Below are 14,680 nucleotides of genomic sequence, written 5' to 3'. Positions count from 1 at the left end.
AACAAAGTAGAAGAATTAGACCAAACAGTAAAAGACCATGAAAGACAGCTAAGAAAACACAAATGGAACATGAAAGATGTCTTTGACACCATGAAAAAACCAAACCTACAAATCATGGGTGTAGAAGGAGAAGAGACACAAACTAAAGGCACCGATAACCTATTCACTAGAATAGGTGAAAGCTTCCCTAACCTTGAGAAAGAGAGAGTCACCCAGGTGCAGGAAGCTTACAGAGCACCAAAATGTCAGGACCAAAAAAGAAACACCCCCAGATACATCATAATCAAAACAATTAGCACACAGAACAAAGAAAGAATTCTGAAGCTGCAAAAGAGAGAAGAGAAGTCACATATAAAGGCAAACCCATTAGAATAACAGCAGATTTCTCAACTCAAACTCTAAATGAAAGACAGTCATGGAAAGACATAATTCAGGCCCTGAAAGAAAGCAACTGTCATCCTAGACTAGTCTACCCAGCAAAACTATCCTTCCTAGTTGAATGAGAAACTAAAACCTTCCACAACAAGAAAAACTAAAGGAATCTGCAACTACCAAGCCAGCACACTATAGAAAATACTTAAGGGACTTTTACACATAGAAAAAGAAACTACAGTGAGACAGGAAGACTCAAGAAAAAATGAACCCTTTTGAGCAAGCAGACCAGTAAACAAGGAATAAGTAAAACTAAACAATAGGGGAATAAAAATGACTGGTAACAACAGGCGCTTCTCAATTTTAACACTGAATGTAAATGGCCTCAATGCCTCAACCAAAAGATACAGAATAGCAAATTCGGTTAAAAAACAAGACCCAACGCTTACAAGACACTCATCTCACTGAAAGAAATAAGTACTGGCTTAGAGTCAAAGGGTGGAAAAAGTTTTCCAAGCAAATGGACCCCATAAACAGGAGGAGTAGCCATACTCATATGTGACAAAGTAGACTTCAGACTAAAATTAATCAGAAGAGATAATGAAGGTAGTTTCATATTAATGAAAGGAAAAATTCATTAAGAGGAAATATCAATCCTTAACATATATACACCAAACACAGGGGCACCCATCTACATTAAAAGAACTCTAATGGCCTAAGAGTACAGATAGACACAACACAGAGAGAGTGGGAGATATGAATATCCCACTGTCACCAATAGATAGGTCGTCCAAACAAAAGATTAACAAAAGAACTTCAGAGCTACTCCACACATTAGATCAAATAGACATGGTTTATATCTACAGAGTATTTCATCCAACAACTAGGCAATACACATTCTTTTTTGCAGCTCATGGAATTTTCTCCAAAATAGATCATATTTTAGGACACAAAGCTAGTCTTAACAAATTCAAGAAGATTGAAATAACCCTCTGCATCATATCAGATCACAGTGGAATAAAACTAGACCTTGACAACAAAAGAAACCCCAGAAAATATTCAAACACAGGAGACTGAACAATACACTGCTGAAAAACCAATGGGTGACCAAAGTAATAAGGAAAGAAATCAAAGTTTCTAGAATCCAATGAAAACGAAAATACAACCTACCAAAATCTGTGGGACACAGCAAAGGTCATGCTATGGGGAGAGTTTATAGCTGTAAGTGCCTACATTAAAAAGAGACGTCTCAAATAAACAATCTAATGGTGCACTTAAGTTCCTAGAAAAAAAAAAGAACAAACCAAACCCCAAACGAGCAGATGGAGAGAAATAATAAAGATCAGGGCTGAGATCAATGAGATCAAAACCAAACAAGCTACATAAAGAATCAATGAAAGAAAAAGTTGGTTCTTTGAAAAGATTAACAAGATCAACAAACCCTTAGCCAAAATGACAAATTGGAAGAGGGAGAAGACACAAAATAATAAAATCAGAGATGAAAAAGGAGACATAACCACAAATACTAACACAATTCAGATAAATCACTAGAGAGTACTTTGAAAATTTATATTCAAGTACACTGGAAAATCTAGATGAAATGGATAAATTCCTAGATGCATATATCCAATCAAAATTGAACCAAGAAGATATTAATCACCTAAATAATCCTATTACATGCAATGAAATTGAAGCAGTAATAGAGTCTGCCTACAAAGAAGAGCCCAGTACCTGATGGATTCATGGCTGAGTTTTACCAAACCTTTAAAGAAGAACTAACCCCAATACTCCTCATAATTTTCCAGGAAATAGAAAGGGAAGGAATACTACCAAATTCATTCTATGAAGCCAGCAAACAGCCCACAGGATGGGAGAAAATCTTTGCTAGCTACTCATCTGATAAGGGACTACCATCCAGAATCTATAGGGAACTCAAAAAACTCAGCCCCCAAAGAATCAACACCCCAATGACTGGGCACATGAATTAAACAGGGAATTCTTAAAGGAAGAGATACAAATTGCCCAGTAAATACATGAAGAAGTGTTCAACTTCCCTGGTTATAAAAGAGATACAAGTCAAACAACACTTAGATTTCATCTCACCCAAGTTAGAATGGGTAATCAAGGGTAGCAACAACAACAAATGTTGGTGAGGATGAGGTGAAACAGGGACCCTTATACACTGCTGGTGGGAATGCAAAATTAGTACAATTACTATGGAAAGCAGTACAGAGATTCCTCAAAAAACTAGAGCTAGAACTGCCATATGATACAGTGATACCACTCCTGGGCATCTACCCAAAAGAATGTAAGACAGAATACAGTAAAGACACTTGTACACCGATGTTCATCGCAGCACTATTCACAATAGCCAAGCTATGGAAACAACCCAGATGCCCTACAACTGATGAATGGATGAGAAATTGTGGTTTATATACACAATGGAGTATTATTCAGGCACAAAGAATAATGATATGTGGTTGGAAGGTAAATGGATGCAATTGGAGTACATCATGTTAAGTGAAGTTAGCCAGGATCAAAAACACAAAAGGCACATGTTTTCTCTCACATGTGGAAGATAGATCCAAAGATAAACATACACACACACACACACACACACACAAAAGCCAAAGCATGATCATATACAAACTCAGAAGTGGAACATGTCTGTAATAGTGGAACTCCTCTATGGAACTCAGGGAAAGAGGGAATGGTAACGAGAATGATAGAGCACCAGTAATATCGCATAACATAAGATGTGAAGGTAGAGGATATAAGCATGTGTATTGAAAGCTATTGAAAAATGGGGGTGGAGGTAAAGGGGAAGGGAGAGCAATTAAAGGGATTAAAAAGCCCAAAGTAAAGCACACCCACAGTGGCAAACATTGAGACACCCCTTTGAATGTCAACATAAATAAATATAATGAAAACCAGGACTGTAAAATAGGCACTGTGTGTGTGTGTGGCAGGTACTAGTGGGAGGGGGAAGGGTGAGGGAAGGAGATTAAGGCAATGGTATACAGTTGATGGACTTCATATACTTATATGAAACAGAACTAAAAAACCTCTTGCAATTGCTTTGGGTGGGGTGGGGAGGAGGTGGGGCGGGGGGAGATGATGGAGGAAATGTAAATAACGTATAATATAAGTCTGATCACAATTGTCACTTCAAATCCACCTCATACAATGAATATATTCTAATAAAAATTTATAAAAAAGAAATACAGAGTTTTTAACTTATTGAAGCCACCATAAGAAGGGGACTAAGGTAGAAAGAAGAAAAATAGAGATGAACCAATTCTGGTTATAATACATGGGAATAGCACAAGGAAACTCCCTATGTAGCTATTTTAAACAAACAAAAATGTTGCTTGTCTTTTTAAAAAATTTACAAATATCGGAGAACAGGAGGGTGGAACAGGTCCTTCATGGTGGGGGGAGTTGGTACCAGTAGGAGGGGGGGAAGGGTGTAGGAGGGTAAATATGGTGCAAATACTGTGTGCACGTGTATGTAAATGGAAAAATGAGACCTGTTGAAACTATTCCAGGAATGGGGGAAGGGAAGGATAAAGGAGAATGGTGAGAATTTTTGTAAAAGCCACAATGTACCCACAGCCAGCACAACAATTAAAAAAAAAAAAAAAAAAGAGAAAGAGAGAGTCTAGAAATAACAAGGAAGTTAGTAATAGCAAGTTGCAGGATATAAAGTCAATATATAAGAATCAACTATGCATCTACATACTAACAACAATCAAATTGAACTTATAAAAACAATTACACTTACTATAGGATCATAAATCTGAAATACTCAGAGACAAATCTAACAAAAGATGTGAAAGGCCTGTAGCTTCATGGTACACTTGCCTAACATGTATGAAAGCCTCAGTTTGATACCAGCACTGCAGAAAAGAAAAAAGGAAACAGAAAAGAAGAAAATGTATTTGTGACCTGCCTGTTTAGGCAGATTTCTTAGATAAAATATCAAAAGCACAATCCATAATAGGAAAGAAGAAAGACAATACTAAGAAAATGAAAAGCCAAGCCAGTGATTAGTATAAAAATATTTGAAAATCACATATTCGACGAAGGACTTCTTCAATACATATTAAAAAAATCTAACTAAAAAAATTGGCAAAAGAGTTGAATAGATACTTCACCAAATAGGATGTGACTTGCAAATAAACACTTGAAAAGAAGCTCGGCATTGTTAGGCCTCACTTAGAGAAATGTAAATTAAACCACCAGTCAATACCTCAAGTCTATTAGAACATCTGAAATTAGTGACATGGACCACAAGGAGTATTGGTGATGGTACAGAAAACTGAAACTCTCAAACACTGCAAATAGGAATGTAAATGGTACAATCTCCATGGAAAAGAGTTTCTTCAAAAGTTAAATATACACCTATATCTGCCATATGAACCAGATGTTGTACCCGTAAGTGTTTATCTAAGAGAAAATAAAGCATATGTCTACACAAAGCCTTGTCCACAAATTTTCACAGCAGCTTTAAGTCCCCAAATTGGAAACAACCAAATATTCAGCACCAGGTGAATGGATAAACAAACTGTTTTGCATTCATACAATGGAATACTAGTCAGCAATGAAAAGAAAGAAATTACCAATATATATAATAATCACATTGAGCAAAATGTCAGAAAGAAAAAGTATATATACTGTAGGATTTTATTTTTATAAAAGTCTAGAAAATATAAACTAATATACAATGAGAGAAAGGTGATCAGTTGTTCCCTTAGGAGTGGAGGTTTCAGAGAGGCATTGTAAGGGAGTGCAAAGAAACTTGGAAGTGATGGATGAGTATGTTCTCTGTAAGAACTGTGATCAGGCATATACAAGTCAAAGCTTACCAAACTGCATATTTTAAACAGGTACAGTTTATTGGAATATATTCCAATAAAGCTGTGAATGAATGTTATAGTCCCTATAAATGAGATGTTTGCATCTCAGGAAAAACCCTTTCAATTGGTTAATTATTTGAGCACAGGAGCATCATGAATCCTTTCTCAATGAATGAGTCAAAATTTTACAGTGTCATCTGAGTGGTATGGACTTCAATTTATTACAACATTAAATCCATTATACTCAAAATCTCCCATTCATCCATGTTGATCAAAATTAACTAACCAGCTGACAATGCTTCTCTTTGTGCAAACACAGCCCCAGAAGGAAAGTCACTAAGCTGGAAAAGTCAAATCAGCCCTTTCTATGATCACACCGAAATCCATGAATACCTGCAGCTGAGTCAGAAGTAAAGACAAATGAATGTATATTAAAAAAAAAAAAGGATAACACATTAGCTAGGGGTGTGGCTCAAGTGGTACTGTGCCTGCTTAGCAAGCATGAGGCCCTGAGTTCAAACCTCAGTACCACCACACACACAAAGAATAAAACATTAAGGGAGAACTGTAATAGTGGTAAGTGCAGAAGACAAATATATCTACAGAAACACATTTTAGAATTTGTATTGGACTTAAGTTTTTAGGTATAGAGATTATTATAAAGGATAAATGGGTTCTATTCTGGGCTAAAAGTAGGAGTTGAGGTTATATGGGAAACAGGAAACTCTTAAATTAATTCATACACTTCATAATAATAAAACTCATTAATGATTTCTGAGAGAAGAAAATGCAACCTCTCTTTCTAGGTCGGAGACGGAAAAAATGGTGAGGCTGGAGATAAAAGCTAGCAGTGGACTCTGCTGACTCAATGGAATGTGAAAACAAGCACAATGTGTCAATAAAACTCATCTCTGCTATTCCCAGGGAAAATCACTTGTCAAAAACAACATACATACCATAAAAATTTTCCAAACACAGTAAATAGAGAAAAAGTAACCCAGAAAATTAAAGTATTTTCCCTTGAAAGTTTTGGAGTATTCTATTCTCTCCTGAGGAAAAACAAACACATGGTTAGTTTCAGCAAAATATAAATTTATTTCCCACAGAAGTATTCCTCCTTCTATCACTGTCAAGTCACTGTTTAGGCTGAGTCAAAAAACTATATATGGCAATAGCAGTTACTGCTATAACATTTATTAAATGTCTACTTTAAGCCAGAGATTGAGACAAACATCTTGACATGCACATCAACATTAATCTTCATTAACAACTCTTATAAGACATGTTCTAATTTTACAGATGAGAAAACTGAGTCTTCAAGGGTAATTAAATTGCTCAGGGTCACACAGCTGGTGAGTACGCTCAGGTCTGTCTCCAAAGCTTTTGTTAACCTCTATTCTGCATAATGCTACCCCTGTGAAGTTACCCTCAGGAAGGATTAAGTTTGCAACCTTAATTAACATATTTTGCACTTATAAATTAATATTGCATTTTAGGTGTACAGCGGAAGTTTCTTCTCATAGTTTGGAGAGTTCTAGTTCTGAGTCCTTTAAAATAGGTTTAGACCACAGCAGTTAGGTATCTACTACTCTTGTAATATTACTAACTTGTAAGGAAAAAAAAAAAAAAAAAAAACAGAGGAGCTACCGTCTTTATCCAGGTCAGTAGGAAGTGGTGTGTGGCAGCTTCCAAGCTGTTGAAAGCCTCTTCTGATTCCCTTCAATTTCTATCAATTAAGAGCGTTCCATTAAGGATTTTGCCAGTGATAGGAGTGATTTCATGAAGAGTAACCTCTCATTCGTAATGTTTCAGGCTTATTATGAGGTGCCTCTTGCACTGCTTGGTCATTAGAGGAACCTGAAAAGCCATTTAGTCTTGTTCTCTCTTCAATCCTATGTAAAACCCACAGTTCGAGTTTCCTTACTCTGTACCTTTGTAGCATAGAGATCAGCTGTTTCCAGAAAAAGCTGTCTGCTTAGTTCTTCCAAAGCATCCACTTCCTGTTGAATAAGAGTAAGATCTGGCACAAAATGGGCATCAAGGTTTAATCCACATAGAAGTTTTAAAAAATAGTAAGGAAGAAAGCATTTGCCCTTGGCTTCTTCTATATAGCAGATAGGAACTGTCAGTATTTTCAATTTCCTATCTCAGAGCCAGTGGTGCTACTTCAGGGCAATTTTCCCAGCCTGACAGAGGTGTGTCAACACTTCTGCCATTTAATTTCTCCCAACCCTAAAGTCTCAGACAGACAGATGTTTTTCTCTATTTGTTTTATCTTTTAAATTAAGTCAAATGAATTATCAAATGGTTGTATAATAATATCACCTACTAAAAAAGCACAGCTTTCGCCTACATTATCTGAATAAATGCAATGTTTGCAAAGAGAACTAATATTTAAACATAGGCTGGGGTTTATAGAAGATACCTTCTTTAGTTCTTTCGATACATTATTTCTTCTATTTTCCCAAAAATCTCATAAGAGAGGTGTTATCCATTTTGCAGATCAGGAAAGTGAAGCTCAGAGAGTTAAAGAACTTGCTCCAAGTCACACAACTAAGAGTTACCTCACTCCAAGGCCTGTTCTTTCTACTAAGCTATGCGATTTTCCAAGAACTCGGAGAGTAGTGGTATTATTCACCTCATTTAGGAGACAGTTCAGAGAGGTTAAATCACCTTGACATATTTATTGACTTATTATCACTAAAATAGCTTAAACCTACATTTTTTATTTTTAGGGTTTTTAAGTAATAAAAACAATAAAGATAGCATCTTCTAAAATAGAAGCAGTAAAGTTCAATCCAACTCTCTCTTCTTCTTGTGTATTTTTCTACTGTTACTCAAATCAACAAGTACTCTTCAGTTCCTTCCTAAACAGTGGCAGCTACTGGCACAGTCCAGGCCACTGAACAAGAAGACTTAACCAGCTATATGTCTATCTCTTCCATGAGCAGATGTAAACGTCTTGAGGAAAGGTTATACTCTATTCATGCTCCTATCACTGAGCACTCTAATAAAAGACACAAAGTAAATGTGTCTTAATTAAATTAATTCTTTTTCTTTCTCTGATATAATTATTCTGCCTTTCTTTGGTCTTATTCTTACCTGCATTTTATACCAGAAGGATAGCTCACAATTATAGCAATATACTACATCCTTCTCTTCCAACTGAAGCAAAAGGGAATTTGTACTTTTCTAAACCAGAGAAGGAAATAGGAGTATGCCATCTCATGCCTACTCCCTGATAGATTTGACTGGACAATCTGGGAGTCATTTAATTTCCCAAATTTGGAATTAGTTCAATACCATACCAAGAGGGCCAGGAACATCTATTAACCCAATCACCTTGATTTTTTAAATAAAAAGTTTACTGGACAAGTAGAACTACTTAAAATTTGTTTAAGTACACTAATTACTTTTGAGATGGGTCCTTACCATCCCATAAATAAGCTACCCATTTTAGGAAGCCAATATGTTTTGTGGTTTTCAGAGTTGGGAAATACAATAGTGTAGTGGAAAGAACTATAAAGCAGAGACCACAGTTCTGTCCCTAGCTCTACCACAAACCACTGTGTGACTTAACTTCTCTGGGTCTATTTTCTCATCTGTAAAATGGAAAGACTGCCTTTTTAGAAGCCTTTTAGCCCAAAGACAATGATGTTATGGTCTTAGTATGTTGGAAAAAAGGCTCTGTCCATACTGTATTTCCTAGGCCTAGCCCTGGCTGGTGTGGTCTTATGGTCAGGTTTCTTAGAAAGGACCATTCCAATACTACTGCTTTCTTCTGTCCTTGGTCCAGAGTGGAGAAAAATGATCAAACAGAGGCACAAAGGATACTTTCACTTCCTGGCACTGAAGTTGTAACACTCTTTATCATTCCCCAAAATCCTGATGGTTTGTTATGCACTTCCCCCTTCTGGAACATAATTCTCCGTGCCATTGCCATCCTAAAATAAAATAAAATATAAACCTCAGTAAGGAAGCATGGATGCTCTTATCTACTGTCTAGCTTCATGACTACTTCTCTCATTTGTAGAACTGTTTAAAGAAGGGTGCTGACTCTGGAGTCCCCACTTTTCTAGTACTTACACTATACTCCCAGAAGCAATGTGGCCTAGACAAAGGAGGACAGAATTTGGTGTAGGTAATAACTTTGAGCACTGGCTCTGTTCCTTAGAAGTTGTGAGACCTAGAGTTTTCATTTCCTCATCTTTGGATGGCTATAAAGATCAGTATATAAGATCACCCATTGTCTACTACAAAGTACAATACATATACTAATAATTATAGTTACTACTGAAAGAAAAAATAGCTTATACATCTAGATAAAGGACAAAGTGCAGAGGAGAAAGAAAAAAACAAAACAAAATCACGTAAGCCTGACCTCTTAATTCTATCCTGTCCCTGTATCTGTTCCACTTCTGAAGAAACAACAAGAAAACTACCATTCCTTCCTCTTGCCTCTCAGTGTATGGAAGAACATGTAACAAGGCCAAAAAAGGACATGTAACATGCTTAATTTAAATGAGAAATTGGAAATCTGAGATTTGTTGAAAGGTGACATGTATTTAGTGCAAGGGTGCACTTTAGTGCATTTAAATTGCATTTTAGTGCAATTTAAATGAAAAATGAATCAAGTGTCCACAACACAGCACTGAACTCTATGCATCTTGAGCATTCGCAGTTTTTCCTCCATCACAGTCTTCTTGGATCCATAGATCCGTGGATACTAAGGGTCTGCTGTGTTCAGTTGTGGTTAGCATACTGGCTTAAAGGAGAGGCCGTGGGAAGAGAGGGGACATGGAAGCACATTCTTCTGTTGTCCTTATTTTCAGTATCTACAATACAGAAGACACTAATGGCTGGATGTGGAATGGAACTGACTGAATGAATATATAAAGGAGACTGATGTTCTGTGTCTCATAATAGGCAGAGCAATATAATAAACAGAAGTAAAGGTTGACTGCACACAGACAAGTATGGCCTTGTTTTAAATAATTCACTTTTAATCACCTAATTCTAAATCAATTTTGCTCTTATCAAGCAAGCTGCAGATGACAAATGAATACTTATATATTTAAGAAGGTAACAATATCAAATCTTCTGAGATGTAGTAAAAAGGAATCAAAAATTAAAAATATAGTAGTGGACACTTTCATCTTCAACTTTTCTTCACCATAATCACCATCACAACGTGTTCATCATCACCACTGCCCCTTTTTAACAAAGGTGGTTTATAGCAAGACATTATTTTTTATTAGCTGAATGTCACTTAAAATTTCATAAGATGAAAAAAACCACATGGCACTTGGTTGAAGTTCGGGGGTGAAGACGGAGAAGAGGGTGACAAAAGTCTACTGTGATTTCAATATGTTATCCTACTGTTTTCTGGTTTCCATGGTTTCTGGTGAGAAGTTAGCCATTACTTTTCTTTCTTTTTTTAATTTTTTTTTTTTTTTGATGGTAGTTCAGGCTGGCCTCAAACTCCTGCCTCCACCTCAAACTCCTGCCTGTTCCTCTTAACTGCTTGGATTATGGACCTGCACCACTACACTTGGCTTTTCACAGGTGAGGAAACCAAGGCACAAAAACATAAAGTAACTAGTTGAAGGTCACATTGTAAGGTATAGACCAAGGATTCAAATTCAGATGGTCTGAACCTATACTTTTGTTTATTGATTTCTATGAAATGCTACTTTGTGAACATACAATTTTAAAGTACTTTTTGATAATTAATAAATAGCAATAATGACTAGAAGACTTAAAGAATTTTAGGTACTTGGAGAAAAAGAAGTCGAAATGATAGAAGCTTAGCATGAGAAGGTTTATAAAAATGTAGGACAAGAGACTTACAATAACAATCTTTCAAATAAAAACTTACATAACAATTTAAAGAGAAATATCTAAATTTTGGGGCTATGGACTTGGCTCAAGTGGTAGAGTGCCTGCCTAGAAAGTGCAAGGCCCTGAGCTCAAACCCCAGCATGGCCAAAAAAAAAAAAAAAAAAACCCTAAATACTTAAATTCAGGAAATAAGGTTAAATTTGAGAATTTTTTTTTTAAACATAAGATTAGACAGTAAAATCTTTGATGGTACTTCATCCTAAAATAAAAATGAACAAGATGAAGCTCCATGCCAGCATCAATTCATAGTCACATTTTATTGCTGACAAAAAAAACAGAGCATAGATTTTTAAGTGTGCTGATCTTACCTTTTCTTTTTGCTTATGATCATATCCATGGTTTGGAGCAGCCGCCGTTCCAGTGCTAGAATATCTGTGTCAGTCACATTCCTAAAATAAGCATAAACTGTTAGCAGTCTTTTGGGGTTCCACAGTTGGGCATAATATAAGGCATCTGGAGAAAAACATATACCCTAATTGTTACCAAAAATTCAAGGATCGCCCTTTTTCTAGAAACTATTAAAATGACTATAATAAGCTAAAATGCTTTTGCTGTCATGTCTTGTAGGTAATTCTTCTTGAGTCTCAGGGCAGAAGGTACTCAGCTCTCTTTTAGTCTTTCTTAGCTTTGATCCAGGGACATTTAAATACATGTTTAAACATGCTTTTAATTTGGCATTGTTTTCTACTGTTCTACCTGGAAAAGGAACTGATTTATTGAAGTTCAGAGAAGTTCACATTGCTGTCCACTAAAAAATGTGCCTTTACAAAGTACACATATGTGGAGATGATACTTGTCATTTAAAAAAATGAATGAATGAATGTAGGACAAATTACATGGAAAATCAGTATAAGTGCTAAGACTTATTATTTAGATCCCAGGTCAATAGCCATAGGAACAGAGGAAGAGAAGAATGAAAAGGCAGTATCAAAGATCTAATGTGAATATTAAATATGGTAGCATAATTTGGCATATATACTCAAGTAATGGGGGGGGCGGGAAAGAGACTAGCTGTGTATTACCTGAGGAAGTAGGACATGTAAGTATAGGGGCAGTTGACAGCACCAAATCCAGAAAGCAGAGCCATGAGAGTCACCCCAATCACACCAACCCGGCTGATGAGTTGTTCTATAGATAAGATCCCTAGGAAAAAAAAAAACCAGCACATTAATGCCAGGTAATGTAGGTAAAGCAGCTCCCATCCATATTATAAAAGGAAACAACTACTTAAAACATCAACCATTACACCTAACTGATAAGCCTACTTTAAATATCAATGTGTACTTTCTCCGTAATAAATAAATGAAAGTAATGATTTTTCCTCCTGTCTCACATGCTTCAGAGTAATCTCCTTTATTGGGTGATGATAGTAGTAAAACACAACAATAATTGTAAATAACACTTAACTGTAGGTACTGTGAACTCTAACAAAGTAAAGTACTTTTAGTAAAAGCTCTGGTCAAAAAAAAAACAGGAAAGTAAGTCTTCTGGAAAAGCAGAAATAGCAGGTGACACTTTGTGCTACTTACCTTTGATACATGTATTCCCCCTTAGGTCAGGGCTGGGATGTAGCTCGGTGGTACAGCATGTGCCTAGCATGCGCAAGGCCCTGGGTTCGATCCCAGCACCAAAAAGGAAAAGACAAAAAAAAAAAAGACCTCTCCCCCCTTAGGTCATACTTGCTAGCTTATACATTATTCTTTTTTGCATCCAATAAACACATAATGAGTTTAATAAATGGACTGAATCTACAGATGAATGAGTAATTTAAGGCAAATGCAAGAGTTTTAGATCATTGATCTAATGATCAATTATTTACTATCATCTCAGAGTAGTGAAAATTAACTCAGCAGTTAAAATAAGTGCTGTCAGATGATGTGTTTGGGATAAACTGGCTAAAAATGTTGAAGAATAACTCAGGAACTTCTTGAGTCAGGTTGCAACAGGGGCTGCACAGGGCTCCGGTCCCCATCTATAGGGGGAGTCACACAAATGCTCATTGGCTGCTTCTAAATACAGCCATGTCAGTTTGCAATAGGTGACAGTGGTACGTTCTCTAGTTTCTTTCTGGGTTCCGTAAGGACTGGTGGGAGATTATCTGCAAGCCTTACTCTCGTCATCCGGTTCTGCAACACTTGGTGAGGTGACTTCCTTTGGTTTCTTGGCAGTAGGGCAGGTATGGTCTCCACTTTTCCAGGTGGACTGGGAACAGCCAGTCCCTCTCCAAGAGAAAATAGGGGCTGGCTCCAGAGTTTGCTGAGGTTGCTGATAGAGTTGAAAATCCCAATCCTTATTTGTTTTTGACAACTGAATTCTTTCCGTTTGAAATTATTTTCCCTTGTACATCCCTACTTACTTTGTCTTGGTCTCTTCTTACTCTGCATGGGCCGTAATTCTTTCATTGAGGTCAATACATTTTCCTTCGATGATCTCCATTTCCCCAGCTTCATCTAATTTTTCAGATTCCTGGAGTCCCCTCCATGAGGATTGATACAACTATACCTTTCTAAGCTCCTGGCTTGTGCATATCAATAGTTCACTGAATTATCTGGATGTGAATGGGTAACTCAAATTCAATATAGTACAAATTGAAATTATCTTCCCTCTCAACTTGTTCCTTCTTCTTGCTGCCTGTTTTACAAAATGGCATCATTAACTACAGAGTCACCAAAATAAAAAATCTATAATCTAGTTTCCATTTTTACACCTTTTGAATATACCAACGTCTTCTATTCAAGAGCTTTACATGAAGTCTCATGCCTTCTTGCTGGGTTGTCCTTTAAATCTCAGCTTAAATATCACTTCCTTGGAGAGGATAACCATTTGAACTCAATTTCATACCCTTCTTTTTCTTATCATATTATTGTTGTACTACGGGTACATTGGGACATTTACAGAAGTTCTTACTATCTATCATAGTTGAATTCATCCTCTACATCATTCTCCTTCCCCCCAGCCCCCCATTCCTGGAATAGTTTCAACAGGCCTCATTTTTCCATTTTCAAACATGAGTACATAATTAAATTTCATTTGCTCCTTGTGACAATGATCACAACTGGCAATTATTTATTTATATATTTACCTCTTTATTGTCTAGTCCCATCCATGAGACTGTAAGTTTTAAGAGGGCAGAAACAAACTTATTTTGTTCATGGTTTATCTCTAACACTCAATATAAGTAGGTGTTCACTAAATAGTTGTAGAATGTTAAATCAGTAAATCTTTATCTAAATTCTGTTCATTTTACTTTCCATATATCTCTTGATTTTGTATTCTTTTTACAGTAAAGAATCATGTGTAATTAATCTTTGTTTTCCTTACTGTCTGTCATACAGAAGGTATTCAACAAATGTTTGTTGACTGTGGGTACATAATATCACTCAATAACATAAAAATTCTAAGGGAATAATACAAGCTACTACATATTAAAAATGGAAAAAAAATTTCCTCTACTTTTATTCCCTTTAACATGGTGTCTTCTCATTAAACATCTTTTTGTGGTTGAAAATACTCTGCAGACACTATCTATTTAGCATCAACATTTCTAT

At 36.2% G+C, this 14,680-nt stretch overlaps 1 protein-coding gene across 1 annotated transcript in view; it reads right to left on the bottom strand.

Annotated features, from left to right (window-relative positions):
- Positions 1-14,680, bottom strand: part of Gpr89a (G protein-coupled receptor 89A) — a 46,116-nt gene that overhangs the window by 13,639 nt on the left and 17,797 nt on the right. The window contains exons 6-10 of the mRNA XM_020186960.2: positions 12,155-12,275; positions 11,441-11,521; positions 9,066-9,175; positions 7,163-7,251; positions 6,188-6,280 (exon numbers count right to left, since the gene is read on the bottom strand). Of these exons, the coding sequence (XP_020042549.1) occupies positions 6,188-6,280; positions 7,163-7,251; positions 9,066-9,175; positions 11,441-11,521; positions 12,155-12,275 (494 nt within the window). The remainder of the gene's footprint in view (positions 1-6,187; positions 6,281-7,162; positions 7,252-9,065; positions 9,176-11,440; positions 11,522-12,154; positions 12,276-14,680) is intronic.

This window comes from Castor canadensis, chromosome 12, assembly GCF_047511655.1.
Source record: "Castor canadensis chromosome 12, mCasCan1.hap1v2, whole genome shotgun sequence".
In the NCBI taxonomy this organism is placed as follows: domain Eukaryota; kingdom Metazoa; phylum Chordata; class Mammalia; order Rodentia; family Castoridae; genus Castor; species Castor canadensis.
The sequence above is the reverse complement of the archived record's forward strand: the minus strand, read 5'-3'. Positions and strand labels throughout refer to the sequence as shown.